The 25,646-nt window shown below is 41.1% G+C and overlaps 2 protein-coding genes across 3 annotated transcripts in view; one reads left to right on the top strand and one right to left on the bottom strand.

Annotated features, from left to right (window-relative positions):
* LOC112557462 lies at positions 1-17,009 on the top strand. Of its 2 annotated transcripts, XM_025227336.1 has the most exons (10): positions 9-53; positions 3,412-4,165; positions 5,368-5,824; positions 6,501-6,674; positions 7,740-8,308; positions 8,558-9,214; positions 9,473-9,684; positions 10,304-10,774; positions 11,586-11,941; positions 12,501-17,009. In XM_025227336.1, the coding sequence occupies exons 2-10, from the start codon at positions 3,497-3,499 to the stop codon at positions 12,887-12,889; spliced, it is 3,954 nt and encodes a 1,317-aa protein (XP_025083121.1). In that variant the 5' UTR covers positions 9-53; positions 3,412-3,496; the 3' UTR covers positions 12,890-17,009. The 2 variants fall into 2 exon arrangements, with proteins under 2 accessions (XP_025083122.1, XP_025083121.1); XM_025227337.1 differs by lacking the exon at positions 3,412-4,165 and having other exon boundaries at positions 1-53.
* LOC112557463 overlaps positions 13,492-25,646 on the bottom strand; it is a 25,994-nt gene continuing 13,839 nt past the window's right edge. Inside the window, exons 10-15 of the mRNA XM_025227338.1 lie at positions 23,595-23,930; positions 23,341-23,409; positions 19,057-20,003; positions 18,658-18,822; positions 18,024-18,245; positions 13,492-17,497 (exon numbers count right to left, since the gene is read on the bottom strand). Of these exons, the coding sequence (XP_025083123.1) occupies positions 17,381-17,497; positions 18,024-18,245; positions 18,658-18,822; positions 19,057-20,003; positions 23,341-23,409; positions 23,595-23,930 (1,856 nt within the window). The 3' untranslated portion in view covers positions 13,492-17,380. The remainder of the gene's footprint in view (positions 17,498-18,023; positions 18,246-18,657; positions 18,823-19,056; positions 20,004-23,340; positions 23,410-23,594; positions 23,931-25,646) is intronic.

Consider the following 25,646-nt stretch of genomic DNA (forward strand, 5'->3'; position numbering starts at 1 on the left):
GCCGCCTCGGGTAAACGTGTTTCTCCTTTCGTGAACGTTCAGCCTTGCTAGTGGTAAGTACACAGCATTCATTCAAGTATCCCTCTAGCGGTCTGTTCACAGTGACAGAATGACAGAGATATTAAACGTACGAACAGTTTATTAGTTTATTGCTTAATCTTCGTTAATTTTCTTTTTGTTAAACTGACTCAGGATGGAGGCGATTGGTAGAAATGTGTTCGTATACTCGCATGCTTGTAAAGCATATACACTTTGTATCTCTGAACATTTGTTGTTATAAGTGAGTCTGTAATAAACTTTTTTTAATGAACAAAATCCTCTCTAAAAGAAGATATGAGGGATGTGGAAACTGTTTTCTGAAATAGAAATGGCGAGTAGGGAGCAGCCACTTTGTGATCTGCGTACGGTTAACAGAAAACGAGTATAAAGAGCAGTAATTAAAACTGATGATATTACTTGCACACTGGTGTTTACCTCCCTGGAATTCCTGACTCGAAGATGTATGTTATCTACCCCACACAGCCTATTGGCTTTTATATCGATGTACCTACCAAAGCTTTAGAATTAGATCATGGGTTTGCCAAGTTCCTCTGCCCCGGACCAATCTACCAACGGTCGTGACGCGAGGTCTGGGAGAAAACACTAGAGGGCTGAGTTTAGCGACTCAAATACGTCACTGCCATCCGTTACTCATTCTAATGTTTTCAATATTAGTAATTACACTTGTTGTCACCAGCGCGTTACATCGCTGTGGGATTCGCTCTCACAAGCACGCTCACAGTCACGCTCGTTAAACAGACACTCCCACTGCCGATGCGAGCAACGAAACCTCAGTGAATGAACATAACACGCGCATGAACAGAAAAAAACCAGCAACAACAAACATAAACAAGGAGCCCCACAGTGTCGCGTGTCGGCGTGTTATGTTCTGCTTCGCGTCAGTTGCTCTCAGGCCTCTTCTTTTCGGGACCCGACTGTAACCCCTCTCCCTTTGACTTTTCTCCCCCCCCCCTTTCTTTACCTTGTTTCTTCGCGCGCGGTCCTTGGCACGTTTTTCTGTCTTTTCTGGACAGTTGTCATCCAGCAACGGACGGCGCCGGATTTGGGGAACGGTGCGAGACCATGGCCCTGGCGGCCTGCGCTGGTCTTCTTGTCACGAGTGGTTTGGGCATCCTTTTACTGTTCTTTTGTTTTTCGTCTTTGTCGTCGTATGTCCGCCATAGTTTCAACTGTCCGCCCGTACACACTGCAGCCTCATCGCCATGTCGGCGCGTAAGCAGGGGACCCTGCTTTGCCGCAGTGCAACCAAGCCTTCTGTGGAACAGCTAGTGCAGTGGTTCTTAACCTTGTTTGAGGTACCGAACCCACAAGTTTCATATGCACATTCACCGAACCCTTCTTTAGTGTCATCACGAATTGCGGGTGTGTCTTGACCTCCGTGGCGGAGACTCCGCCGAAAACCTGAGACCGACTCACCGAACCCCTAGGGTTTGATCGAACCCCGGTTAAGAACCACTGAGCTAGTTCCTGAAAAAGGACCCTCGGGGAGCGTGTGCCTAGGCGAGAGGAAGTGTGGGGGGAGGGGGATGTCAGCGCTGGAGCGGCACGAAGGGCCAGAGGGCGGGCTGCAGTCAGCGGACACCTTGAGCGGACATTTGATCTGCCACCCCGCAGTGCTTGCGGGTGGTGTGTCCTCGTGATTGCTTTGTATCTCGCCTGCGCACAGGGCAATCGTTTTGTTTTATTTTTGTTTATTTATTTTAATCTATCCCTTGTTTATGTGGATGTTAGAGACGTATGAGACGTTTCTCTTGTATTATTTTATGTGGTTAATAAATTATAGTTTGTGTTGTAACATTAATTTTGTCTTTGTCATTCCTGTGTGGTCTGAGCTCAGTTGCGGTTCGATTGGTACGTCGCGACCCGTGTCTGGCCGAGCGAGGGGTTGCCAGCGCGCATCCGGCGACGTCGAGAGCAGGGTACGCGACACGCAGAATATCAAAACATACAATCAGACGCCCTCGCCAGCCCAGAGACAGAAAGTAAACTAACCCTTGACATCACAGCATCGCACGCACTTTCTTCCCAAGTAATTGCCCTGATCAACCGCGCCGTGACAGCCACTAGGCCCGCTAGCTATGAGACCTGATAAGGGCTAGGAATGAGAAGGTAACTACTGCGTGAAACAAATGTGAGGGGTTGGGAGTCCTTGGTTGCGCACTTTCCATGTCCCACGCCCGCTGCATCCAGGTCCGTGCAGACCGGACGCTGCTCCTCTGCCGACCGCTTATCCCAGAGCCTGCCAGCCCCTGACAACAAATCACATTAATGATCCCCATATTCACAACCCCATAACAGCACAGATTTATTGTATCCGGAATATCAAATAGGTTCATTATTACAATAATGGTTATATACGATTTGGTTCAAAACGCGTTCAATTCACACTTTCAAACTACTCGCACTCACTGTACGCACACGTCCCCTAACGTGTTCTTTCACATAGATTTGTCGTGGGCAACAAAACTTTTATATCAGTCAACATTAAACACACACACGATACTGCGAACTATATAGATATATAAAGTCTGTAGGTCTTCCACGCCGCGGCCTGTAAATCAAAGTTGACGTATGTTTTTGAATATTGCGTTAAAGTCTTAGTTACTCACACCGCACTGCCTGAAGAGAACGTCTGTGCAACCCAAAAGTAAAACGTCCTGGTAAATTCCTCCCTTTCCCTGGTCCAGAAGTTGTGCAGTCTTGGCAACACTTGGCTGATATCCACAAACAAAACTTTTAGGGGAAACCACATGCACGTTCCGGTTCGTAATAGGAGTAAGTGCTGACTTGGCAGACACCTAGTCGACCACTAAGAATATATTCTCTGGGATCAACACACAAGATCCAAAGCGAACACCACAAATAAATTCTCTGGGATCGACACATAAGATCCAAAGCGGACACTACAAATAAATTCTCTGGGATCGACACACAAGATCCAAAGCGGACACTCCACACTTTCAGTCCTCCTCTCTTCACTCCCCACAGCCGTCTGCTCTCTTCCAAATAATTTTCACGCTACGTCCCTCTAAAATTGCGTCATAAAATGACGTCGGGTTCTGACGCGAAACCACGACGCAGCAAACACACTCTCATACTGGTAAGGGCAATAATCCCTGACTAACAACAGACAGGGGCAATAACCCCCTGTTCCTAACAAAACACATGTGAGAGTCGAGGGGAAGTGATAGGGAAAAGACTAGGGTCGGATGACTAAAGTAAAATGCGAACCTCTTTTTTTTTTTAACATGCCTGTGTTATTCAAGACTTTGTAAAAACTGTTTTTCGCTAATAACATGTGGTTATTTTGCATTTTGCAGTCCCTGAAAAAAAAAAATTTTCTTGTTCCAGCTACAGAAAGTTGCGAGTGTATAGAACTGGGATTTATAACTCGTAAGAGACCTGAACAAGAAAAGCCATTGTTTTTAACGCCATCATGGCGGCGTCTGAACATCCGCTGAGAGACTCTGCAGGGGACATAAGGTGCATCGCTTGTCCAAAAGTACCTGCCTCTCACTTGTGCACGCACTGTGGTCACATGTTCTGTCAGGCGTGCACGGATTGGCTGCGGCATATCAGCGTGGGAAAGGTCGACAACTTGCGCTCCATTTTGCGATCAGAAAGCGAGAGTGGTCCCCAAATCTCAGAAGAGATTTCAGTCTCGAAAACTCTCCCAACCAAGCACAACTGCCATCTGGTGGCTGGCTGGGTGACGGACGTTACAAGAAAGCTGCAAGATGATGGCGCAGAGGCTCGCAGTCGAATCTTGCGAGCAGCGGACGTCCTGGAACAAGCGGTGGCAGCCTGGAGAGGAAGTCTCCTACAGGAAGTCGACGATCACGTGATCAGATCTACACGTCAGCTCGAAGGACTACAAACACAGTTGGAGAAACATCCACGTGACGTCTGCTCGGTATGCGTGCGTGAGTCGGTTACACGTGACGTCACCAACGTGTTTCCCAACGACGCATTGCGAGGATGCAGACGATCGGGGGAATCCCCTTCTGTAGATAAGTTTCTGGTTGCGAAAATGGACGAGACCGTCATGGAGAGAGTGAAGGAAGACATCAAGAACATTTGCTGTCTTGCCTTTTCAACGATCGGCGTGGGTATCCGATAGAATCTGTAGCATAGCAGAAAATTGTGTATTCGCCTAATATGAATTTAAATAATAGAAAGTACATGTATCATTCCGCAGGGTGTATTAATAAGAGTTTAGTTACCAGGTATGATCATTGAATTCCCTGCATTAACTTTCGTCGTCTAATTGAATCTGTGATGCTGTGGGAGAATTTTTCTGGGTGTTTTTGGTCGCGACAGTTGGTAGTATATGGTAATCTCACGAGAATTATTTCCCACATAAAGGTGTACTTAATTAACAGTTACATAAAAAATAAGAGATAACAAATGACAGCAGCATGGTCGAGTATCAAAATCAATTAAAGTTTTATATGAAACGATAAGTGCTTAATGATGAAGTCAGAATTTAACAGATTAGTTAATGACATGTGGACATAAAAGACTAAAATTAAAAGGTATGAGGAACCATATACAGTATACACATAGGCCCACTTAAAGCTCTTAGTCTGTTTAAGGAAATTATGAAGAATAAAAAAGAGTTTTTTAGTGTTAGTCCAGGATGACCAACGAGTAGCTAATCAGTATCAAAATGAATGTGAGAAGCCAGTTGAATTTTATGACTAGTAACTTGACAGATATTATTTTTAAAAGAATATTTTTATAAAACATGTAAAGGAGCTACCTTAACATAAGAAATTAGCTATTAAATGTCTAAATAATCTAAATTTTAAGATACTGCAGTATGAGGCCTATAATGTAAACCTTGGTCAGTACCACTACCAATATAATAATGTAGAGGGGCGGATGTCATTTGGGAAGTTCCTTGAGCAAATGACATAAGGTGTGAGGTCAAAATATGGTGACGACAGACGTAAAAGAAACTGAAAGAGAGCAGACGACAGCGTGTCAGCGAAGGAGCACGGATGTGTGGCGCAGCCCTGGCCATTGTTCTACCCCGTTCATTAAAAGGTTGCACCTGCTGACGGCTCCTGCTTTTATTTGAGTGCTGGACGGTTGTTGTTGTCAGTCCAAAACCCCTGCACTCGGTTACAATAGTAAGCAGGAACTTTAATGACAGACATACTTTTAAACTCTGAAATTGATGATGGCGACTGAATGTATTGTGGTAGGCTGTTTCAGTCAGATATTGTCTTTTAAGATAAATTAGTTACAAATGTCAAAAATTTTATAGCTTGTGTGGGAATCATATTTATTTTCTTCTGACAGGAAGCCTGTGAAACCTCTCTGAAACAAGAAGAGATGCCTGAAGACAAGAAGTTTAACCGAGTGACTGGGTCGTCTGAGAGCGCCTGCTCGCAAAGTTCAAGTAGCAGCTGCAGTGTCGCCAGCCTCCTGTCTGTGGACGATGTGCAGGACGGAGTGGAGACGGTCGCGCAGTGTGAAGGGAGCTTTAGAGAGACCGATACACACGACAACTGCAGTGACTTGCTTTGCACTGGAAACGCCGCGGAAGGCCACACTACACTAGACTACAGGGAAGATGACCAGGGGAGGCAGGGCGGGAGCTCAGATGTCTCCGAGGACTGTGAGCCAGAAGACTCAGGTGAGGTCGTGAGTGAAGAGGCTGACGTCACAGGCCAAGGTGAAGGTCGTGTGTATGTCGGGACCGCGGGCAGCGTTCACATCGCACAGACTCTCATCGAGGTGGACATTCGTGCAAACGGTAAGTTAGTGAGTGAGTGAGTGAACATGACATGGATAAAGGCAGATACTCAGACAGCAAAAGTCTCAGATCAAAGAGATCGAAAAAGTTCACAAGTACCTCGAGAATGTTCGCTGCAGCGGAGCTCAAGCTGAAGCTCAGTGTAACGACTGAAAATTAACTAAAAAAAAAATTAACTGAAAAGTCTGGTTACAATGACTACTAGAACGCCTCCCATTGATGTAATTTTCTCAAGAACCCTATCGTTTGTGTGCTTGAAAACAGGAGGAAGTTTATCGGAAATTGTGAAATGCTGGCTTTTTGAATTTACTGCGAAAATTAACAACATTAACAATGAATATCCGTGAAACTGCCCGTATCGATGGACGGCAGCTGGGTGTCAAAGTTTGAGCTAGTAGACAGCTTTTTGTGAGCTAGCTATGTGTGTAGCTGCAGGACTATGTTACTGCTAGCTGTTAGCAGAGAGATGTTGCAAAGACTGCAGGCACCCTAGAAAACTAGGACTAGGTTGTACGAGCGCCTGTAAAATCGTTTCTTGTCAATCGAAACCTTCACTCTCTGTAAAGCATCAGGCATGAATTTTCTAACTCCTCTCCTCCTGATCATTTGTCTATGGTGCAGTGTTTTACAAAAAATGTCTTGAACTACACTTTAAGAGTAACCCGCTTTGTTTCAGAGCGTGACAATGCAAGAGTGGCGGCACCGCAAGGTTGCAGCGTGATGCAACACGTTGATCGCGTTGTGGTGGCGCAGCACAGCACGACACTCAACATCCATGTGGGCGACCGGCCGGACCTGGTGCAGCACGTCCTTATTGAGCAAATCACAGACCCTGCACTTGTTCATGCAGGTCACTCCGTCCTGCCATACTTTCGTGTTCAAATCCTACTTACCCTTTGTCGTGAACTCTCGGGTGAACTCTCTCTTGGAGATGGTAGAGGTTGTGATTTCCGTCGCTCCAGCCAATCACGCTCTCGATACCTCACCTAAAACCCGTCGACATTTACTGCATGCATCTATACTAAATTGGTTATTGACACTTTCAATTAACTCATCGAGCTCCCAGCATGCATCACCCCAATAAACAACTCAGGCAATTTAGTATATTGAAGGAATATTTTTAATTTTCGAGAGGATTGTATAAATTACAGAAAAATGATACGATTTCAAAATATGAAAATATGGTCGTTATCTAGGTATTCCGTTAACACTAATTATGCTCCTTAATATCACCAGATATCTAGTGAGTCAATCTATTCTTAACTACGACACTCACAACACTATACAATCCCTCATTCCGTACAATACACATACACATGCCGCCTAGCTTCACCCAATCTTTTGCCGTGTGGTGTGTTAGCCCTTGCTGGACACACCCAACTGTCACTTGCGATTCCGCACAATAGTCTCTTGCTGTGTGGAGGACTCTCTCAACGCGCCGCAGAAGAAATAGTGTTCGTGAACGCCTTTTATTTCTAGGTGATGTAAGCGTCGTGGTATGAATCCGGAGGATCTAGTCCACCTTCAGCCAGTTTGCTTACGTGCCCCACTTGTCTTGTGAATAGAACAGATAGGCCAACCCACACGAAAGCTCTATCCCCACTCTTTCGTGACACCCTTCTTTCATCTTTGCATCCTGTCCTCATTGCTATTTTCAGTCTAACGGGATCGCTCGCAGGGACCGAGTGTCTGGCTGGTTATAAGGCCCTGTAGCTCACTACACATGGGTATTGTGAAGAGTTCCCTCATCCGAGCCTGTCTGCTTATTTCTGCCTCTCTGTCTTCTACATATATATCTCTCTCTCTCTTATTTTCTCTGTGTATGTGCTTGTCCATATTAGCACTACCAGTGTATTTATCCTTACCTCTAACTTCATACGGGTTTTTATTTTTTTAAAATTTATTTTATGTCCAGTCGACAAAGTGCTTGTGGCGAGAATATCGTGGCGAACGGAAAGTGACAGGAAGGAATCTGCAGAACCACAGGGCTACACTTCTTCGGATGCTCAGACAGATGAAGAAAACCACACCTGTGACAGGGACGCAACAAAATTCGACGAAGCCTGGCACAAAGAGACCAGTCAGAGAGAAGGTCTCAGTCATCTTTGCCAGGACCAGACCAAGGAGATGGAGGTCAAAGTCGCGAGGTTTGTGGTCAAAGTTCAGGATGTTCATGACCAGCTTGTCGCTGGCGTGCTGCAGCAGCTGGAGGCGGGGAAGCTGGAGGACGTGGTGAGGCGACTGTACACTGACTTTAACGTGCGCCTGATGGCAGTGGACTGCGGCCTCGGCTTTCTCATGGACGTCCCGATGGCGCAGTGGAGACAGGCGAAAAGCCAGCATGTGGACATTCAAAAAGTCCTCAGCGATCTACTTCCTGGACAAAGGTCACAGGAACTGGACTGGGGCGATTTGGAAATTTGTGAACCTGACAGGGAGGGAAACCATGCCGATCTTCAGCTGGGGAAGCCTCTATCTTTACAGGTACAACTGTTAATAGCCTGAGTTGCGTCTTGTTTTAAAAATTCTTTATTCCTCTACCTTTTTCTATATTTTTTACCGTCCTTCTTTATTTCAGCTACCCTATGCCGTAAGCGATGACTGTCAGTTCATTAGTTTCACGATTTACCATAGTTAAACTACGGTTTAGTCCACATTTATAGTGATGAAGAAAGATCTTTTGCGTAATGGTATACGCAACCTTCTGAGTAACGACAGCACGATCTGTTTCAGCGGGAACCGAGGAGTCCATGTGCCAAGAACATGTCTCTCTGGCAAGATTTTATCAGCCTCCATTTTCCTGAACGACACTCTCAAACCTACACCATTCCTGACTCTAACGGCCAGAGCTCTCTGACCACGCAAGTCTCACAGGCCCAGTCTCTCGATGACTTCAACACGGAATCTGCACATCAGCGTGCGCTCTTCTGTCTGAAGAAAATGGCGGAGGCCCAGACGGAGGTCATGGTGATTCTGGGCCAGCCTCGGCTTGGCGACCGTTCACTTCACACTCCCTTCACTGCTGCGGACGCTCATATGTTCCCTTGTAATTCCCCTCCTCCGACCTTGACCCAGTCGCTCGTGGGCTGGGGAAAAGGTGACTGCAGTTTGCTCCTCGTTACTAGAAACTACGGTCTGGTTGTTTGCCAAATGAAAATGATGGGTGTTAGTCATTTACGCTCCTTTCGACAGCCCGAGGAAAAGTTAGATGTGTTTATCAGAAAGGTCGCGAGGCAGGCGATGCAGCAGATCCTCCTGAGGGAGAGAAGCGTAAGTTGGGTGGTGAATCAGTATGCTCCAGGACTAGCCGTTAGAAAAACGCTTGGACTGCCTTTCGTGACATCACAGGAATTCGTCGGGGCAGTGAGTGGTGACCCGACCTTGCTGCAGGTGAGAGCTTTGCTTGTCTTGACCACTTTCACTTTGTGATTGGGTCATGCACCTCTCCTTTTAAATCCGATTTATTGATTGTTAACCCAAAACTTTATTATTTTAAGGCACAAGCTTGGCATTAAAAAAGCAAGAGAAATATTCTAAGGGAAAGAGAAGAAAAAGGTATTATCGATTATGATAATTGATGATGATGAAGATGATGATGATAATGAGTGATGATGATGATGATGATGATGATGATTGTTCTCTGTACAGGAATTAAGTTACTGTCTAGAAACAAATGCTTCCGCTGCAGACATCGCCGAAGTCTGTCTTTTTGCTGACCACTTTTCGTCATCTGACCAAAAGCAAAGCGACGTAACCCGAGAAGCTTTGATTCGTCTGAAGGAGTGGTGGGTGCGACGAGTGGCTGGATCTGGACCGGACTCTCTCATGACCTCCGAACTCTATGACCTGCTCCTGGCATGGTATGTCAATTAAACCTAACTGCACGTCGTAATTAGATGACCATACTCCGCTGCAGGTATCTGGCGCAGGAATTAAATTGGCTTTCTCATTTTTTTTTCCTCTCTCTCTAATTACTTCTATAATTCTTTTTAATTAACAAAAAGTTCTTGAACTTAAGGCATTGCTAAGGGCTGAGGGCTGATAGGGTGTTGTATTATAGACAAAGGGAAGCTACTCATGGGGGAAACTAATATCAAATTCTGTAGTAGCCTCCCTTGAACTGTAGTCGACCTTTCGGGCAAGGAGGGTTGAGGTTTTGTGCATCACAATCAAACATGGTGATGTAAATTGTTTACTAAATTTATTTTTACATTACATATTCGTCTGGATTAGGTCATCTACCATGGTTAACATTTCTACGCTTCCATTCTATGTATGTGTGTTCGGTACCCTCTCTCTCTTTATGGGTGCGGTGTTTATTATTAGTTTTACACAGCACGGTAACTAACATAAATCTTTTATTGAAGTTGAATCAAACAGAATTAATTTTTTTATGAAAAAAGATCGACCTTAAGCTCCCTGTTCAGGTTGAATATATTAGTTTCTTAGACAATGAACTACCACAACTGCCTGTTAAAGGTTCTGCGGGCATCTGATGTCGGTGAAACTGCCCTGCCTTTCTGAGCCTCGTCTATCGCTCTCAGTGCCGGAGGGAGCCTCAGACGACAGATGCGCGCACATCACTCTGTCCAGACAGCAGGTGAACCAGTTGCACTCGGCTCCACCCCGCCTGTTTGTCAGCGGTCCACCCGGCACGGGAAAGACAACCCTGCTGCTGCTAGCAGCCATGGACTGGCTCGACCGCCGCCGTGACGTCACAGTGGTCATCACGTGGCTCAAGGCCCGCCCCGCTAGTTACCTGCTGCACAACCTCCTGCAGCAGCACGTGCGTCGCAGGACTCTGGCTGGCAAGGATGTCGGAACCGTGAATCTGGAGGAGCTGAAGATGGAAAAAGACAAGCACGCAAAGCGGGCATTAAAAAGACTGCGAAAAGTAATGTCGTCACGTGAGCAACTCTTCCTCGTGGCAGACGAAGCTGGGCCCGACAGGTACGTCACGAGGTCACCAAGCAGTGACGTTTGCCTTTATGAGCATTCACAAGCATTTTATTAGCGTCTTCAGATACTCGGATTGCAAACTCCAGCCTCGTATTAAAATAGCTGAAACAAATCTTTCTACAAGTTTTTCTCATGCAAGAAACAATTGTAACAATTATTAATAATTATATAAGAGAACAGTAAGCTGCTGTTAAACTAATCCTAATCAGATTAATCGATGAAAAATAATTAAAATATGCGAATCCCCGCGAAACTAATCCCAGGGTAAGACTGTGAAGCGTGAGACTCGCACTGAGTATATTCCATCGGTGTATTTCATGACAGAAAACTGACCTGTGTGAAGCAGATTCCATTGTGCTTTGTTGCTGCGGTTTTGAACTTCCTAGTGATGTTTTGTATGTCACGCCCACCATCGTATGAGCAGTCGCAGATTCTCCAATGCAACCTCGATTATGCGAACTCTTTCTTGATTGACTTGCTTTACATTTACTAAAAAAAACAATGCGTAATAAAACCACCAGTAACAATTCTTTCGCTTTATCTATTAATTCATGAATAAGTTGTTCCATTAAAGTAAATTCCTAGCCCTGATATTAAAATCGAAAAACCTATTAATGGTCTTCAGGATTTTGCTATTTCTGACCTGCTTATTTAAAATATTATTTTATAGTTTTTGTTTCACATCACTAGAAAAATTTCCGAGTTTCGCGGTCATCAGGCTAAAAAAATAAAAGCACTGCCAGGTCGCTTCTGACCATTTGCTAACAGAAAATCACTAGCATCACTCTTGTTTTGTTGGCAGGACGCTGATCTTTCAGACTCTGTGTTTCAACCTGTGTGCCCACATACCTGACCTACGCCTCTGGGCGGCATCCACCGAGTACGGGCACGCACCTCTAGGGTGGCAGATGGAGTTTTTGAACATACCCGTCCGTAGTCCTCCCAAAATGGTTGGAGAAATTTCGCAAGATAAAGAGATTTTAACAGGTAAACTCCACACCTACGATAGGAGAGCCATTCCCACTAACCTACATTGGCCCCCTCACACCACGGTGAGGCACGAAGGTGAAGGGCACTCGAAGAAGACACCTCACGACTGCGTCCAGTGTGGGCGAGAACTGGCCGCCTGTCTGCAAAGTCTTGGCGTAGGAGTCGTTGGTGAGTGTGTGTGTAGGTCTGTTGTGTTCACGTTTTTATTTAAGTGTTCCATATGTCAGTGGTCATAAGTATATGTATTTAGAAGTGCCTACGTGCGTGTTTTGTTGTTGTTGTTTTTTAAACGTCTACGCACTTCTGGTCCCTATTGTCGTGTTCTGTAAATCGTTTAATTCCGGAGCCTTAACTTAGAAATAATCAAAGTATAACGATGTGCCAGATAATGAAAGGAAGGCAACTCAACTTAATCGAGTGATTCAAGGGAGAGTATTCACACTACGTGACGTAAGGTTTGTAATATAAAAATTAACAACATTTTCATCACCAAGATTGCTTGTAAGTTTCGCTGAGAGATATTTGCTAAGAAATTTTGTAAATTTTCTTAATCAACCTTTGTTTTGTTGATTGCAATCGATATTCACCAGTTACCGATCTATTTGATTAATGATTCTACTATGAATATATCAGAACATTTAGCATTTTTCATATGCGAAAAAAATACAATCTTTGTCTGCCTTCACCAACATGATTGTGTTGCTAATCAATATTTTTTTTAACACAGATCAAAGCGTTGTTGCCTCGATGACCAGCTACGACAAAAGCAGTCATGCAGCATCGAGTGGCCTCAGGTTCAAGGACGTCTTCATCTTGTTTCACGAGAACTTTGGTAACAACTGCGGTCTGCTGGCCGGCCTGCGAGAGAGAAACGTTCCCGTCAGTACAATCAATGAAAGAGACGTCAGTGACGTAGAGGACGTAGTACGGGCCACCAGTGACGTAGTGCGCGTCGGTCACTGGGATGCTGTGCGCGGCCTGGAGAGGCGAGTGGTGGTCTACGTGAGTCGGCTGAACTACTCTCAAGAAGGCGAACCATGGTTCAGCAGGCTCCGCGGTTTGTCGAGGTGCACTGAGCATCTGTTGCGAGTCTACCAGCCATTCGACTTTACCTGAACTGTGTGCGAATCAACTCATATTACAGTCACTTGGAGAAAGTCAAAAGTGAGACGTTTTAGCTACATTATTTTGCCCGATCCCCACCCCCTCCCTTTGTCTCTTTATTTAAAAAAATCCACTTTTTGATTCTCGTGAGGAAACCTAACCTTTTTACCCTTAATTATCAATATTGACGACTTTAGTCTTTCACGAGCTATTGAATACAAGCAAATAGAAATCATTATTTTCGTCTCACATGCAACACCAAGGGAATAAAGGCGAGGTTGGAAGGGGAAGCAATGCAAGAAATGTATGGACCTCTCTTTTGCCAGTTACTTCCCCAGGGAGCCGAGGCCACTGTCTGGGGTTTCCGTCAGACAGGATCCTCTTAGAGGCCGATCACAAATAACTGTCTCCCATTGCCAACTCTCCTCCACCTGGCAAGTCGCACCTGTCTCCATCCACCGCCTGTGTGGGAGGTAGACAGGTGGACATCAAAGTTGGGAATTAAAACCTTTCCCTACCCTTGACTTCCGGTAACAAAGCCATGCACACACATGCCTTACCGAACTCTCTTTCTCTATTCCATCCCAAACTACACCACCACCGAAGAAGGAAAATAGTTGGAAATAGGCTTAATATTAGACTGATATACGATCTGATAGAACATTTAAATGAAAATAAACAATCTGTTTTACTAATATGGCTGGATTTCGAAAAAGCCTTCGACAGTATTTGTTGGATTTTTATGCTTAAGGTTCTATATTCCTTTGAATTTAGCCCCCTTTTCTGTAAATTATGCAAATGTTAAATCAAGTGTGTCAGTGAATGGCACACTATCAGAATGGTTCCAAATTAGAAGAGGATGCAGGGAGGGGGACCCCATCTCACCTTATTTATTCATTTTGTGCATAGAAATTCAAGCTATTATAGTCAGGAAAAATAATTATACAAAAGGTATAAAAATTCACAACTCTGAAAGTAAAATGGTATAACATAACTAAACTTGGAAGAGGACAGACCCTATTGATGAGCACTTTAGATATGTTTGGAAAGATATCCGGATTGGTACTAAACATCAAAAAAATCAAGTGCAGTATGGCTTGGGAGCAAAACAAACTCACCGATTAAGTTCTTACCACATTTACAGATACAGTGGAATCCAGAAAAATTTTGAATTCTCGGTCTTCAGTTTACAAATAACCTAAAAGACTTTATAAAATTAAACTATGAGAGCAAGCTTGCTGAAATTAGAATGTTGTACAAACTATGGTAAAGGAAAGACAGTTAGTTCCATTATGGAGAGTAGCAATACTTAAGTCCTTAATTTTGTCAAAATGAGTACATCTGTGGTTACTACTACCTAACCTTCCAGACTATACATTATAAATGACATACAGAAATCCATCTTTAGGTTTGTTTGGAATGGAAAAAATGGCAAAATTAATATTAATATATCCATTACAAATATCTATGCTCGAAGCATGGGCATACATGATGTTAGAACTTACATGAATGCTTTAAAATTATCGTGGCTGTGGAAAAGAAAGAAAACCAGCCACAGCTGGAAAAAATATTTTATCCACACATATAATAATTATTTGGACAAACTGGTCCCTGCAGTTTGCCACTTTATAAAGGCAAATAGCTTCTGGACAAATGTATTAAAAGCGTACAGGATATTTGGAGAAAATATAGTGTGTGAAAAACATGAAGAAATTCTGTGAAAACCTATCTTTTCTAATAACGATTGGGAATAAGCAATTCTAAACAGAAGATGGGTGGAGAAAGATATATATATATACACTTAATGAAATACTTAATAGATGAAAGAGGACTACTTTTTATCATATCCAGCTGTTAAAAATAAATATGATGTCAACATTAACTTTATCTCTTTTAATGGTTGCAAAAGGCTATAAAAACATATATAAACTTAAATACATTGAATAAAACAGATTTGCCTTCATCTACATATGACACAAACAAAACTTTAAGAATATTTCGATCAATACAGAAAGGAGCAAGACTATATTATAATAAAATGATATCTAACACATGTATGCCAACTGTTGTTTAAAATGGAATGAAAGGATAACAAAAATGATGATTGACATGTTATATATAATTCAATGGCTAATATAAAAGATATTAAATTAAAATGGCTTCAAATCAGAGTGCTACATAGAACTCTGGGGACAAAAGTAATATGTAATGATGTCTGCAGCTTTTGAAGAGACGAAAAAGAAAATATTCAGCATATATTTTGGAATTGTAAATATGTAAATGATTTTTGGAGAAATTTACGAAATTGTATATTAGACAAATGTACAAATGCTCCACAGATAACTATCAGTGAACATTTGGTTCTGTTTAGATGCAGTAATAACTTTGAGACAGGTGTTGCACTTGATTTAATATTATGGCTCTCAAAAGCATACTTATATTGTTGTAGATTTAAAAAAGTCATCCCTAAGTTAGGACCGTTTATCCACATTTTGAAAAACAGGTATACAATCGAAAACTTTAATGCATGCTTAGAAATAAACGAAGAAAAGTTTGCGAAGCACTGGCTAGCATATAAACAACTTGTTAACTAGATTCAATGCTGACTCTATATAGAAATTACTTCATGATTAACTAAAACTACATATGTCTTGATATGATATACATTAATGTTGTGCTGTCAGCTTATGACACATAGGATCCAAGGGGCCTCCTATGATGATTGCTTGATTTGTGTGAGATGGGGAAAAAACCCACATACTTTTCTGCTGTGTAAAATTTTACTTTGCTGGCTTCTCTGGGTAGATGGATGTATTCTTAAAATGACTGTTAATCTATGTGCATGTGTTTGTTTTTATGTTGTTATATTGTAAAATATTGCTTTTTGTTATGTATATTTATATTGTAATGCATCTGTGAACAAAATTATGTATTGCTTATGTCTCCTCGTAGTCTGGATACCTCTATCTACTTGAAGTGTTTGTGAGTAGATATGTTTTCGTTCCCCTATTTAACATTTATATACTTGAAAATAATATGTAGGTGTGGTATGCCTAGGATGAAACGAATGTCATATGTTTATAAATTAGTATATGTCAAATGATTGGTTGAAATGTGCGAAGTGCCTGAAAAAAGAGTTGGGGTATGGAAGCTTTTTTAAATTATGTATTATGTTTTATTTATGCCGTGTGTTGAAGGCTATCTATATTTGAGTAAGTTACAACTAAAAGTCAAAGACAAACCACTACAACCTATGCTGTTTCTATTGTCAGCTGCTTCTTTCATAGGGTAGGGTATGATGAGGTTGAGGAAAGATTTGTGCAGATTGCCATGGATGCGTTTGTTGATTTAGCTATGCAAATTGTTTTATGTGGTAGTATTTTATGTTTTATGTATCTATTGTTTAGTAAAAAATAACTTCAATAAATATTTGAAGAGTGTAGGGGAGCATTAAAAACATGCTTAAGTGCAAATGTGAGGATTTCTCCATATGCTTGTTTTAACTAAACCCAATATCTCCTCAGTATATTTCAACACTGATTTTACCTGGGAGTCAAGGAGTTTCCAAAAGATGGGTAGGCTATTTGAGTTCAGCTTTCTAATGGTCTTAAGAATTTCTAGCACACCTTTTCTCCTTGCATGCATAGCTCATTCCATGCTACAGTAAAGCTCATCTTAGTGGAAAAGGGTATTCCTAGTTATTTGTAGGTCTTTTTTACTTTCACTTCTAAAATACCACACAACCATTTTTCATTAAATGGAGGTAGCCACTTTTCCTAAAAACCATAACATTAATTTTATCCAAATTGACAGCCAACTTCAGTTTAACTGCTTCTTGTTCAGTAAACTTGCTGATTCTCTAAGCCAACAAATGTATCAGAAACAAGAGCCACAATAATAGTAAAAATAATTTCTACAGTCTAAGGTATGAGTTTGGATCTCATGTTTACGTCCCTTGCTTTTTTTAAATTTATTAATTAGAAACATTTGAGAACTTAGTAAACATCCTTGCTTGACATCTTAAGGACATTCAAACATATCCATATTTACAGACTTATCTGTAACATATGTAGAAAGTGATCTATGTATCTATACATGATCTATAAAATAATTTGAGAGAGAAAGCAAAAGACAATAGAAATGAGCCAGAAAAGGGAGTAGAGCGAGTAAGGTGACCGTTCTACCCAAAAACGTCGTGAACTGTCAACTGAGGGAAGGGACACCAAGACTGTGAGTAATGTTTCTATTTTCTTACACCGGTACTGTGCATGAATAAATGTGGCTTAATTAAAGCGATATATCAAAAGTTGACAATATAAACATGGATGAAAGCGTTAGCAACATAAATTAATATATCAGTGATAAGTTTCGTAATCTTTGTTTAAGGTGGAGGTTCACTTTGTCCGGTTCTTCGCCATTTATTCAATTTACACTTGCTATAAAATGCATTTGGTGCACTTGTTACTATCTTGTGCACGAGGTGAAGTTTCTTATACTCAATCTTCATCCTGTGCTGGATGGCTGAGGGGCAAGATGCAGGTCGCCAAGTAAGTACTGGACGTTAATGGTCGTCTTGTCGTTGGAACCATTGGAAAAGCGATTTTCATCTTCGGTGTGTTGCTGAAACATGAAAAGGTTTTAAATATTTTTGTGGATTTGGCTGCAGTTACTGAATTCAATAAGAAAACCTGTCACCTTAATAAACAAACTAAATTCTTTATATGGACGAACCAGTCCCCCACATTCTAAAAAAGAAAAACTAAAATTCAAACTTTGCACATCGTTTTGGTTCGTACATAATACGACAACAGTATCGCTGTTGTGAAAATTAAACTTTTTAATGTCGATTTTGCAATAATCAATGGTTGATGTGGAGGTTGGGTTGTAAAAATTAATTAGAGTGGAAGACAGATTGATAAGGGATAGACATGCATTAGGAGCAAAGATTTCCCTTCTTGCTAGGTGAAACATACATTAGCTTACTCAGAAGCTTACGTCAAGATGGAAATAATAATAAATAATACATTTTTGATAGATATAATTTGTATATTATGGAATCATAAGACAAACGCTTAACGTTTAGATAGGAAGAGAGAAATGAAACAAAAATCTCTAAATAAAGAAATGTGTGGAAACAAAGTATTACCCTAACATCGATCTCGATCGGTGCACAGGAAGAATCCGGTTCCAACTGTCCTTGTATTTGAGAGTGTGACACGCGAACACAAATTTCTAAAGTGGACGGTGTCGCTCCCTCTGGACTCATCAGCGTCCAACAGGCGCAGAAAGGGCCCAGCTCAGTATATTTTATTGCCGGAATATTTATGCATTTTGTACACTCTATTTTATCCCAGTTAAGTTGAAATATCTGAAAAATTATGAAAAGATTTTTTATATACAGTGTGGAAATATTTTCTTCCTTTCCTTTGTTTAAACATGTTGTAATGTATAGTAACACCCATTTAATATAGATATGTGAATATTTCATTAAACTTCTTAGTTTTATAGTTTAGAGTTTCTTACTCATCTCGGCTATCCATGTTTGACAGAAGAGTAAAGTGTTAATGATTGTGATTACACATATCTTTTGTAGCAAAGAACATAATGCTAAGTAGTAACAATATTTGAGAGAGCTTTTCCGTCACATAAATCTTAGGACATTATATGCATCATGTTTATTAAACGACAAAATATTTTAAGAGTGTCAATGAGTAAATGAACTCAAATACTCTGCACGTCGATAGAAAGCAGTGGTAATGACATCTATAACCCTGTTATACCTTTCTTGTATCTGGCAAAATGTCTTGAAACTTGATGTGCTGCCACATATTCTGCTGTTCATCACTGACTGTCAGCTCCATAAGCAGCTCAGCTGGGGTGAACATCTTTCTGAGCTGAAATGTGTCTCTCAACACCAGTCTGTAAGAGTCGTTTCCCGGGTTGCCCTGTATGGCATGACGATAGCAGGATCATTTTTAAAATACACCACTTCATGTGGTTGTAACTTTTTCGAAGCTTATATGCATATTATATAGATATAAATAGGGATTATCTAAAACATCGTTGATTATAGTTCAAAGAAACTATTACATTACCCACTTAGCCAGCCATATGGCACAGTCATCGTCATCTATACATAAGGTGTCCCTTTTAAATAAAACCGTTATATAGTGCCTTACCTTTTTGAACTCTCGAAGGTTTAGCCTGTCCCAAAGTACTGCCCTCAGAAACACTCGTACTTTGCCATGTTCATGCCTGTGAGATGCGTACACATCGAGACTTAAGTTTTGACATTGAAGACAGGAAGTACACACGTAGCCGCTGAAGTGTGTCGTCATAACTACCACCTGTCCTTTTCCATTTACATAGAAATACGCTGCTGGCTTCTCTTTTTCCGAGGTCTCTGACAGCTCTTCCAGTCTCCCCAGCTCACTGATTGTTATTTGACTCTCAGGTTTCTCAGATCTTATGCAGTAGACGTGACAAGTATGAACGTTGTAGTTAGATAACAGACAGGTGGGCAAGGTGATCTGAACATGTTTCTGGAATGGCAAGTCGGTACTCGCCGAGAACTCGGCCAGTGGGCTGACGATGGTTTCCGTGGAGGGCAGCTGTAGTTTGTGTTTGATGTACACGTCATTAGCACAAACGGCGGCATGAACTGTGACCTTTGTTTTGACCTGTATAGCACCTGCTGGCACCTGAAGAACAACATCAGATCCTTTTTTCTGCAGACTGCCTCCTGCAGCAGAGAAGCAGCCCCGAACTTGCCAGTGATCGCTGAAGATCGGACTGGAGAAAGTGTCATCGCTTGTGTCGGAAACCTCTTCTGTTCTGTCGTCGCGAGGACAGCCGGACTCCATGATGTGCTGTGGAGGTGTCACAGCTGCTGCTTCTCTGAGATCAAGTTTGAGCTTCAAACAAAATGAATAACACTTAGAGTTTGTGTTCTTTTGTATTTCCGTATCCTCTGCCCCTTTCTTACTGCATGTAGCTGAGTCTTCGCATTTTCTTCTCTCTTTCTCCTGCGTCTCCTCGACATTCGTGTCAGATTCCACACCACAAACTTCATCTGAATTTCGATCAGATTTTTTATCTGCGTTCTTTTTTTCAGCGGTGGAGATACCTAGACAGCAATGTTTTAGTTTGATTACATCTACTAAACAAGTACACACGTTTAAGGACCTTATATTTTTAGGTAAATCAATGCATATGAAATGGAACTCTCAGCAGATGTGAATCTGAAAGCATTAACGAAAAATGTTTTCTCGTTGCTGTCAGCATCAATATCACGAAAAGTGATGAAAAGAAAACATCAACTCTACTACTTGTATTAAATGTTTGATTAACAATATTACATTTTATAAATCTTTTAAAAACTAATCATAAGTGTAACATAAATGCACGCAACTGAGGCTCTCGTATCAAGTATAAGAATGACACAAGTTTTGGAAAGGAATAAAAGTCAACCGTCTAGCTTTTCTCTCCACTCGACAAATGCGATCTAGAAAAATGTGTAAGAAGTGAAAGTTTGTACCTCAAAATATTAGCCTCAGAGTCATCGCAGACCTCACTTGTACATTATGATAAATTAAGAGAACTTTGGAAACGCATACATTTTTATTAAGGAGTGAAAAGGAAGGAACAATTCATCAAACATGTGTTCCCCCGGAAAAAATTGAGAGCGCTGTCGGCTCCAAACTTTTATCTGTTCATAAACATCATAACCATCTCGTGCAGCATGCATGACAGACCACTTACATTTTAACCACATAACTAAAGTTTCGCTATTTATAAAACATGAACCGTTTATCTCAACATTTTGAAATTGCTTGACTTGACTTTTAAACTTTAGTGGTGGTCTAATCGTGGATGAAATGGATTTTCAAGTACCTGCAAAATTCGTAGCGTAAATTATTTATCGTCTATCGTTAACCACCTGTGAGGTCCGCATAGACCCCAGGTATACATGCCACATACAAATGAATTCCAAGAAATAAAAATCATCAAAATTTTCCCCTCGTCTTCCTTGTGTGTGCCTGATCTAATGGTTTTGCTTATCTCCGTCTTGAATTACTCATATCTTCCCTTTAAAACAGACCTGGGCAAAGGCCGGCCCGCGGGCCGGATCTGGCCAACCTTCTGTCTCTGACCGGCCCGCCCGCCAGTATATATACTATATATACAGTATTGGGTAAAACTGAGTTAACTATATTAGTCCGGCCCTATAAAACGATCCCAATTTTTCATGCGGCCCCTTGGGAAAATTAATTGCCCACCCCTGCTTTAGAACCTACTTTGGTGTCCATTTTCCCTTTTATTCAGTCGAGAAAATGCCTGGCGTAGTGGTGGACTATACAAAAGCTGGTTCCTTATTTTACAATGAATGTACGATTTCTGACATTATTATAAAATGGACGAACATGGAGGGAGAAGTAATTTATGGCGAAAACTGGAAGAAGATGACTTATGATGAATTTGAGTGCGTTGTGGGTGAAGTGATTTCGACTGGTGTCTATAAAGCTCAGGATGAACCGAGAGAACAGTTGTGGAGCAAGAAGCACGTGACAGCTATTTTTCTAAAAGCGATGCTCAAAGATTCGTGCAATTGAGGAGACAGAGAGCTAGTTGATGATGCCGCTGAAAGACTCAAAGGTGTCACAATGAAAAGCTATCACCAGTCTCTGAAATAGCTGATGATTTGAGTAGATAACTTGAAAGAATAAATAAAAGAACCCTCAGAAAATGTGACTGTCAATGAACAATTAGTCGTCTTTATGGGCCGATGTTTTTTCAAACAATACATTCCTATCATAAAAATCTGGGTCTGATGTGACAGCACAACGTATACACGACAAGAAGACCTGATCAACCAAGAGAGCAGAACCAGGGTGAAAGAGTTGTGTTGGACATGATCTCTGGGTTGGAAAATGGTGGAAGGAGCGTAACGCTGGGAGAGAAACTTCTTGCTAAGAAGATTACCTTGGCGGGGACCATTCGTAAAACCTGAAAAGAAATTCCACGTGCTCTTACAGAAACACAGAAACCAAAGGAGGGCAAAGAAATAATACACTCTGCTTTTCATGATTATGGGATGCTGTGTTTTTATTGTCCAAGGAAAGGCAGGGTAGTAATTGATTGTAGCACTTCACATGATGTTACCAACACCACAGTAGAGAAAAAACCTCGGTTGATTTTAGACTACAACAAGATAAAAGGTGGCGTGGACACAATGGACTGATTCTCTGCTACACCACGAAAAAAAGACAAGTAGATGGCCAATGGTAATCTACAACATGTCTACATTGGTTGGACTTTCCTTAACCTCGATCGAGTGGCAACTTGGCAAAAGTCACAAACGATGAATCTTTGTGATAAAACTTTTGGACTTGGAAAATCTAAGATCCCGTTCCCATCCTTCGACAGCTGCACGGAATACAACTCCATTGTCAAGTAAGCAATAGCGTTGTTGCTTTGTTTACCCAAGATCGAATGACGAAAAAATTGGACAGTTTCGATTGTTATATGATATTTTCCTATAGAATTCATACAAAGCTTGTATGTGACATATGTACTCGGCAGTTATCAGATATTTTAGCCTGAATGATCTTGACTTTTGTGACAATAGCAGAATGTAGGCCTAATCAAAACAATTAGTTCTGACCAACTCATGAGATACAAACTCTTCGTATCCTTTTGTAACATTACTATCTTGTCTCGTGTTAATTTGTGGTACGTGTTAATTACACTGATTTTCGCATTTTATTGACTTGTCATGTTGCAAAATTCTGCAGCACGAAAAGTATACGTGGGCAAAATAAGTAAAATTTATAAGGATAGCATGTGGCAATTTTGTTTTGAGAAGGTAAGGTAACAATTCTGCAACATTTTGTAATAGTGTCGAGATTTGTTTCTAATTGTGTTATTGCCTTTTCTTATTTTATTTTTGAGTATTTTATCCTAAGCATTTTTTTCTTTGTTTGCAAGAAGTACAATACATTTTATTCCCGTTCATTGATGAGTAAATTCTAGTCAACATTGTATTTCATTGTTGTCTTCTGCGTCGTAAAGGTAATAAGAATAACTAGAATGTTATCGGCGTCCTTTTTCAGAAAAACCCAATGAAACTAGATTATATGCAGCAAAGGCTATTTACAATATTAAATGTAAATGGACAAGCTTCCCTAAGCGATGAGAGTCCGAATACAATGGAGCAGTTTGGTTTCTCTATACTAGGGAAGATGCAGTTTAGGTAATTCACAGCTTTCAGACGAAAGAACATAATCCAAAGGAGAAATTCCCGACGCACGGTGATGGTAGCAAAGAGAAGACTGTAGTAAACTATGAGCAAAACTTATTTCGCTGCCACGTGGGTAGAAGAGCGAGGTCTAGGTTAGTGTCGGCATCACTTTTCAATTATTTCACCACCCGATCCATATTTCAAGCATTTAAAGAAAATTTACTTTCTGCGTATTTCCAGTCTGTATCCGTCTTCCTTCTTCCCTCAACAATGGGCCACTGTTCAGGTAGACCTGCAGTATATGAAAACACTCAGATTAGAAAAGTTGTCCTTTGGACACATGCGTCTTATTGAAATCCATCCTCATTTAAACAGTAATATCTATGCAAAGATAAAATGGAAAAAGGTTACATCCATTAAAAAACACTTTTAAAACCGTTATAGTTTTATCCCAAATCCTAAAACAATAAGTCTGACCTGTTTGGGAGATGAACACCAGTTGTGACGTGCAGTGGAGCACACCAACATAATTGTCAGGTTGAGTTTCTCCAACGACGACTACTACTTTTCTTTCAAGACCTTCAATATCATCCGTAGACACCATCCACACCTCGTCTCTATTGGATGTCACCATGTCCTTAGTGATATGCTGTCTCATGTCCTGCACTGGAATACCCGCATTTCTCAGTGCCTCCACTAGATTAATGTGGTGGTATCTTCCTTCTACTATTAGCACGTCTCTGTATCGCAGGCTCGGAGATGTAGTATCCCCTTTGGTGGATGTGATAGATGTCAATGACGTAGTGGTGTTCTCTGACAGTATGGAAATAATATTAAAATAATAATATTCTTGTACTATTCGGATATTTTAGTAGCTATCAATATAACGATGAAGAAGACCCGCATAATTTAGGATGCCTTCTTAACTCTTCAAAGTTATCGATAGGTATAGGTGATAAAACTAAGCTATGAATGTCAGCCACTAGTTTATTATCCGGTAACAAAATTCATGATTTGCATTTGCGATGAACAAGCGCCGGGAAATGTACTCCGTCATGCTACTACACCAGTCACAACATTGCCAGCAACCAACAACAGAGATAACTAAAGACATTTCGCATTATTCGAACTCTGAAAGTCTACATTTATCGTGCTATTGTGACAGTTTTTTTCACAAAAGTTGAATTAAAAGAAGCTTTGGCTTCAATGCTCCAATTCCAAAACAAGTTAAATTGTCATTGTCACCTGGAAGTATAAACCGGCAAAAGTGAATAAATGCAACAATGAACAGAGTGGTTAGCAGAGGGTTTATAAAACATGCGGTTGGTCTAGAAAATGATCTGTTTTGAAATCTTCCTCGGTAAAAAGATGGAAGCAGCTGAAAGTACAGACAACATAAAATTAACTGTTGCTTAATAGGCAGTAATTCGCTAAGATACGGATCTCATAAAGAAGAAGTGCAAACTTCTCTATGTAAAATTTATTAAGAGCTTTAAGCAGTTGACATGAGATACGTGGTTGGAAGTGAGTCCTGTTTGTCAGTGCCACTCACATTGCTGTATATGTTACAGCCAAAAAACCCTGAAGTTCGGCTAGTTCCCGAACTGGTCGGCTGTTCTGCACTTTGGCCGACAGGTGTGGTCAAGGCCCGATGTAGCAGAAATGACCAGTGTGTGTGATACTTTGACCGGCCATTTCACAAAGAGGCGGAAAATCCCTGACAACGTTCAATGTGCTCATATATCTCTATACCAGATGTTGACAGAGAAGCATTATTGCAGTTGTCATGAACGTCGACAGCGATTTTTACAAGCGAAAAACAGAACATGGTGTTCTCAAACAACTGTACCCCAGAAGTGAATATTCCATTCTACACGAGGAACTGCTGACACTGGAATCTGTAGGCACGGAACAATAATCCTACCAACCGTCGCGTCTTCTCAATCACTGACCGTCAGCCAGGGCTGCACTCAATGCAACTGCACTGTTAGCAACAAGTCGCTGCAGATGTAGAAATAACAAACTGTTGTGTAATTCAAAATGAGCTAAAAGCTCATCAAAAGTTTTATTGTGACTTTGGCCGATCGCCCCCATGCCATTTCGCAAACTAGACAGCCAAAGTCGCTCATCAAGAAAGGATCGGACACTGGCGGTCAGTGTACAGCAACACTGTGATTTCCCGTTTAGGCGGACACTCTCCTCTTTGGCCGTAACATGGAATATGATATAAAATACTTTATCATGTTACTGTAATGATGTGTCTTTTCACAGAGATATAAATCTTCTTATACATCCAGAGTAAAGTGTTAAGCTACAGTTTCACAATATTTGGTAAACTCTATTCCGTCTTCACAGTTCTGTAATGCGCAGAAAGCAGACCAGTGTAGTCTACGTAATATAAGCTTGAATTACTTTAAATAATATTTAGTTGACAATAACAAGCACTATCAATGACTTGCGTTTGATGAGTTAACGTTTCATCAGTAACATGTCATTAATTATAAAAATACTTCTCTTGAATACTACTGA

This window comes from Pomacea canaliculata, linkage group LG2 (genome assembly GCF_003073045.1).
Source record: "Pomacea canaliculata isolate SZHN2017 linkage group LG2, ASM307304v1, whole genome shotgun sequence".
In the NCBI taxonomy this organism is placed as follows: Eukaryota; Metazoa; Mollusca; class Gastropoda; order Architaenioglossa; family Ampullariidae; genus Pomacea; species Pomacea canaliculata.

What these genes read in the sequence shown, in the direction of transcription:
- LOC112557462 (XM_025227336.1), top strand. Translation starts at nt 3,497, where the DNA reads ATGGCGGCGTCTGAACATCCGCTGAGAGACTCTGCAGGGGACATAAGG. An exon ending in TTGCCTTTTCAACGATCGGC is followed by an intron (nt 4,166 to 5,367) that starts GTGGGTATCCGA and finishes TTCTTCTGACAG; the next exon opens with GAAGCCTGTGAAACCTCTCT. An exon ending in GGTGGACATTCGTGCAAACG is followed by an intron (nt 5,825 to 6,500) that starts GTAAGTTAGTGA and finishes GCTTTGTTTCAG; the next exon opens with AGCGTGACAATGCAAGAGTG.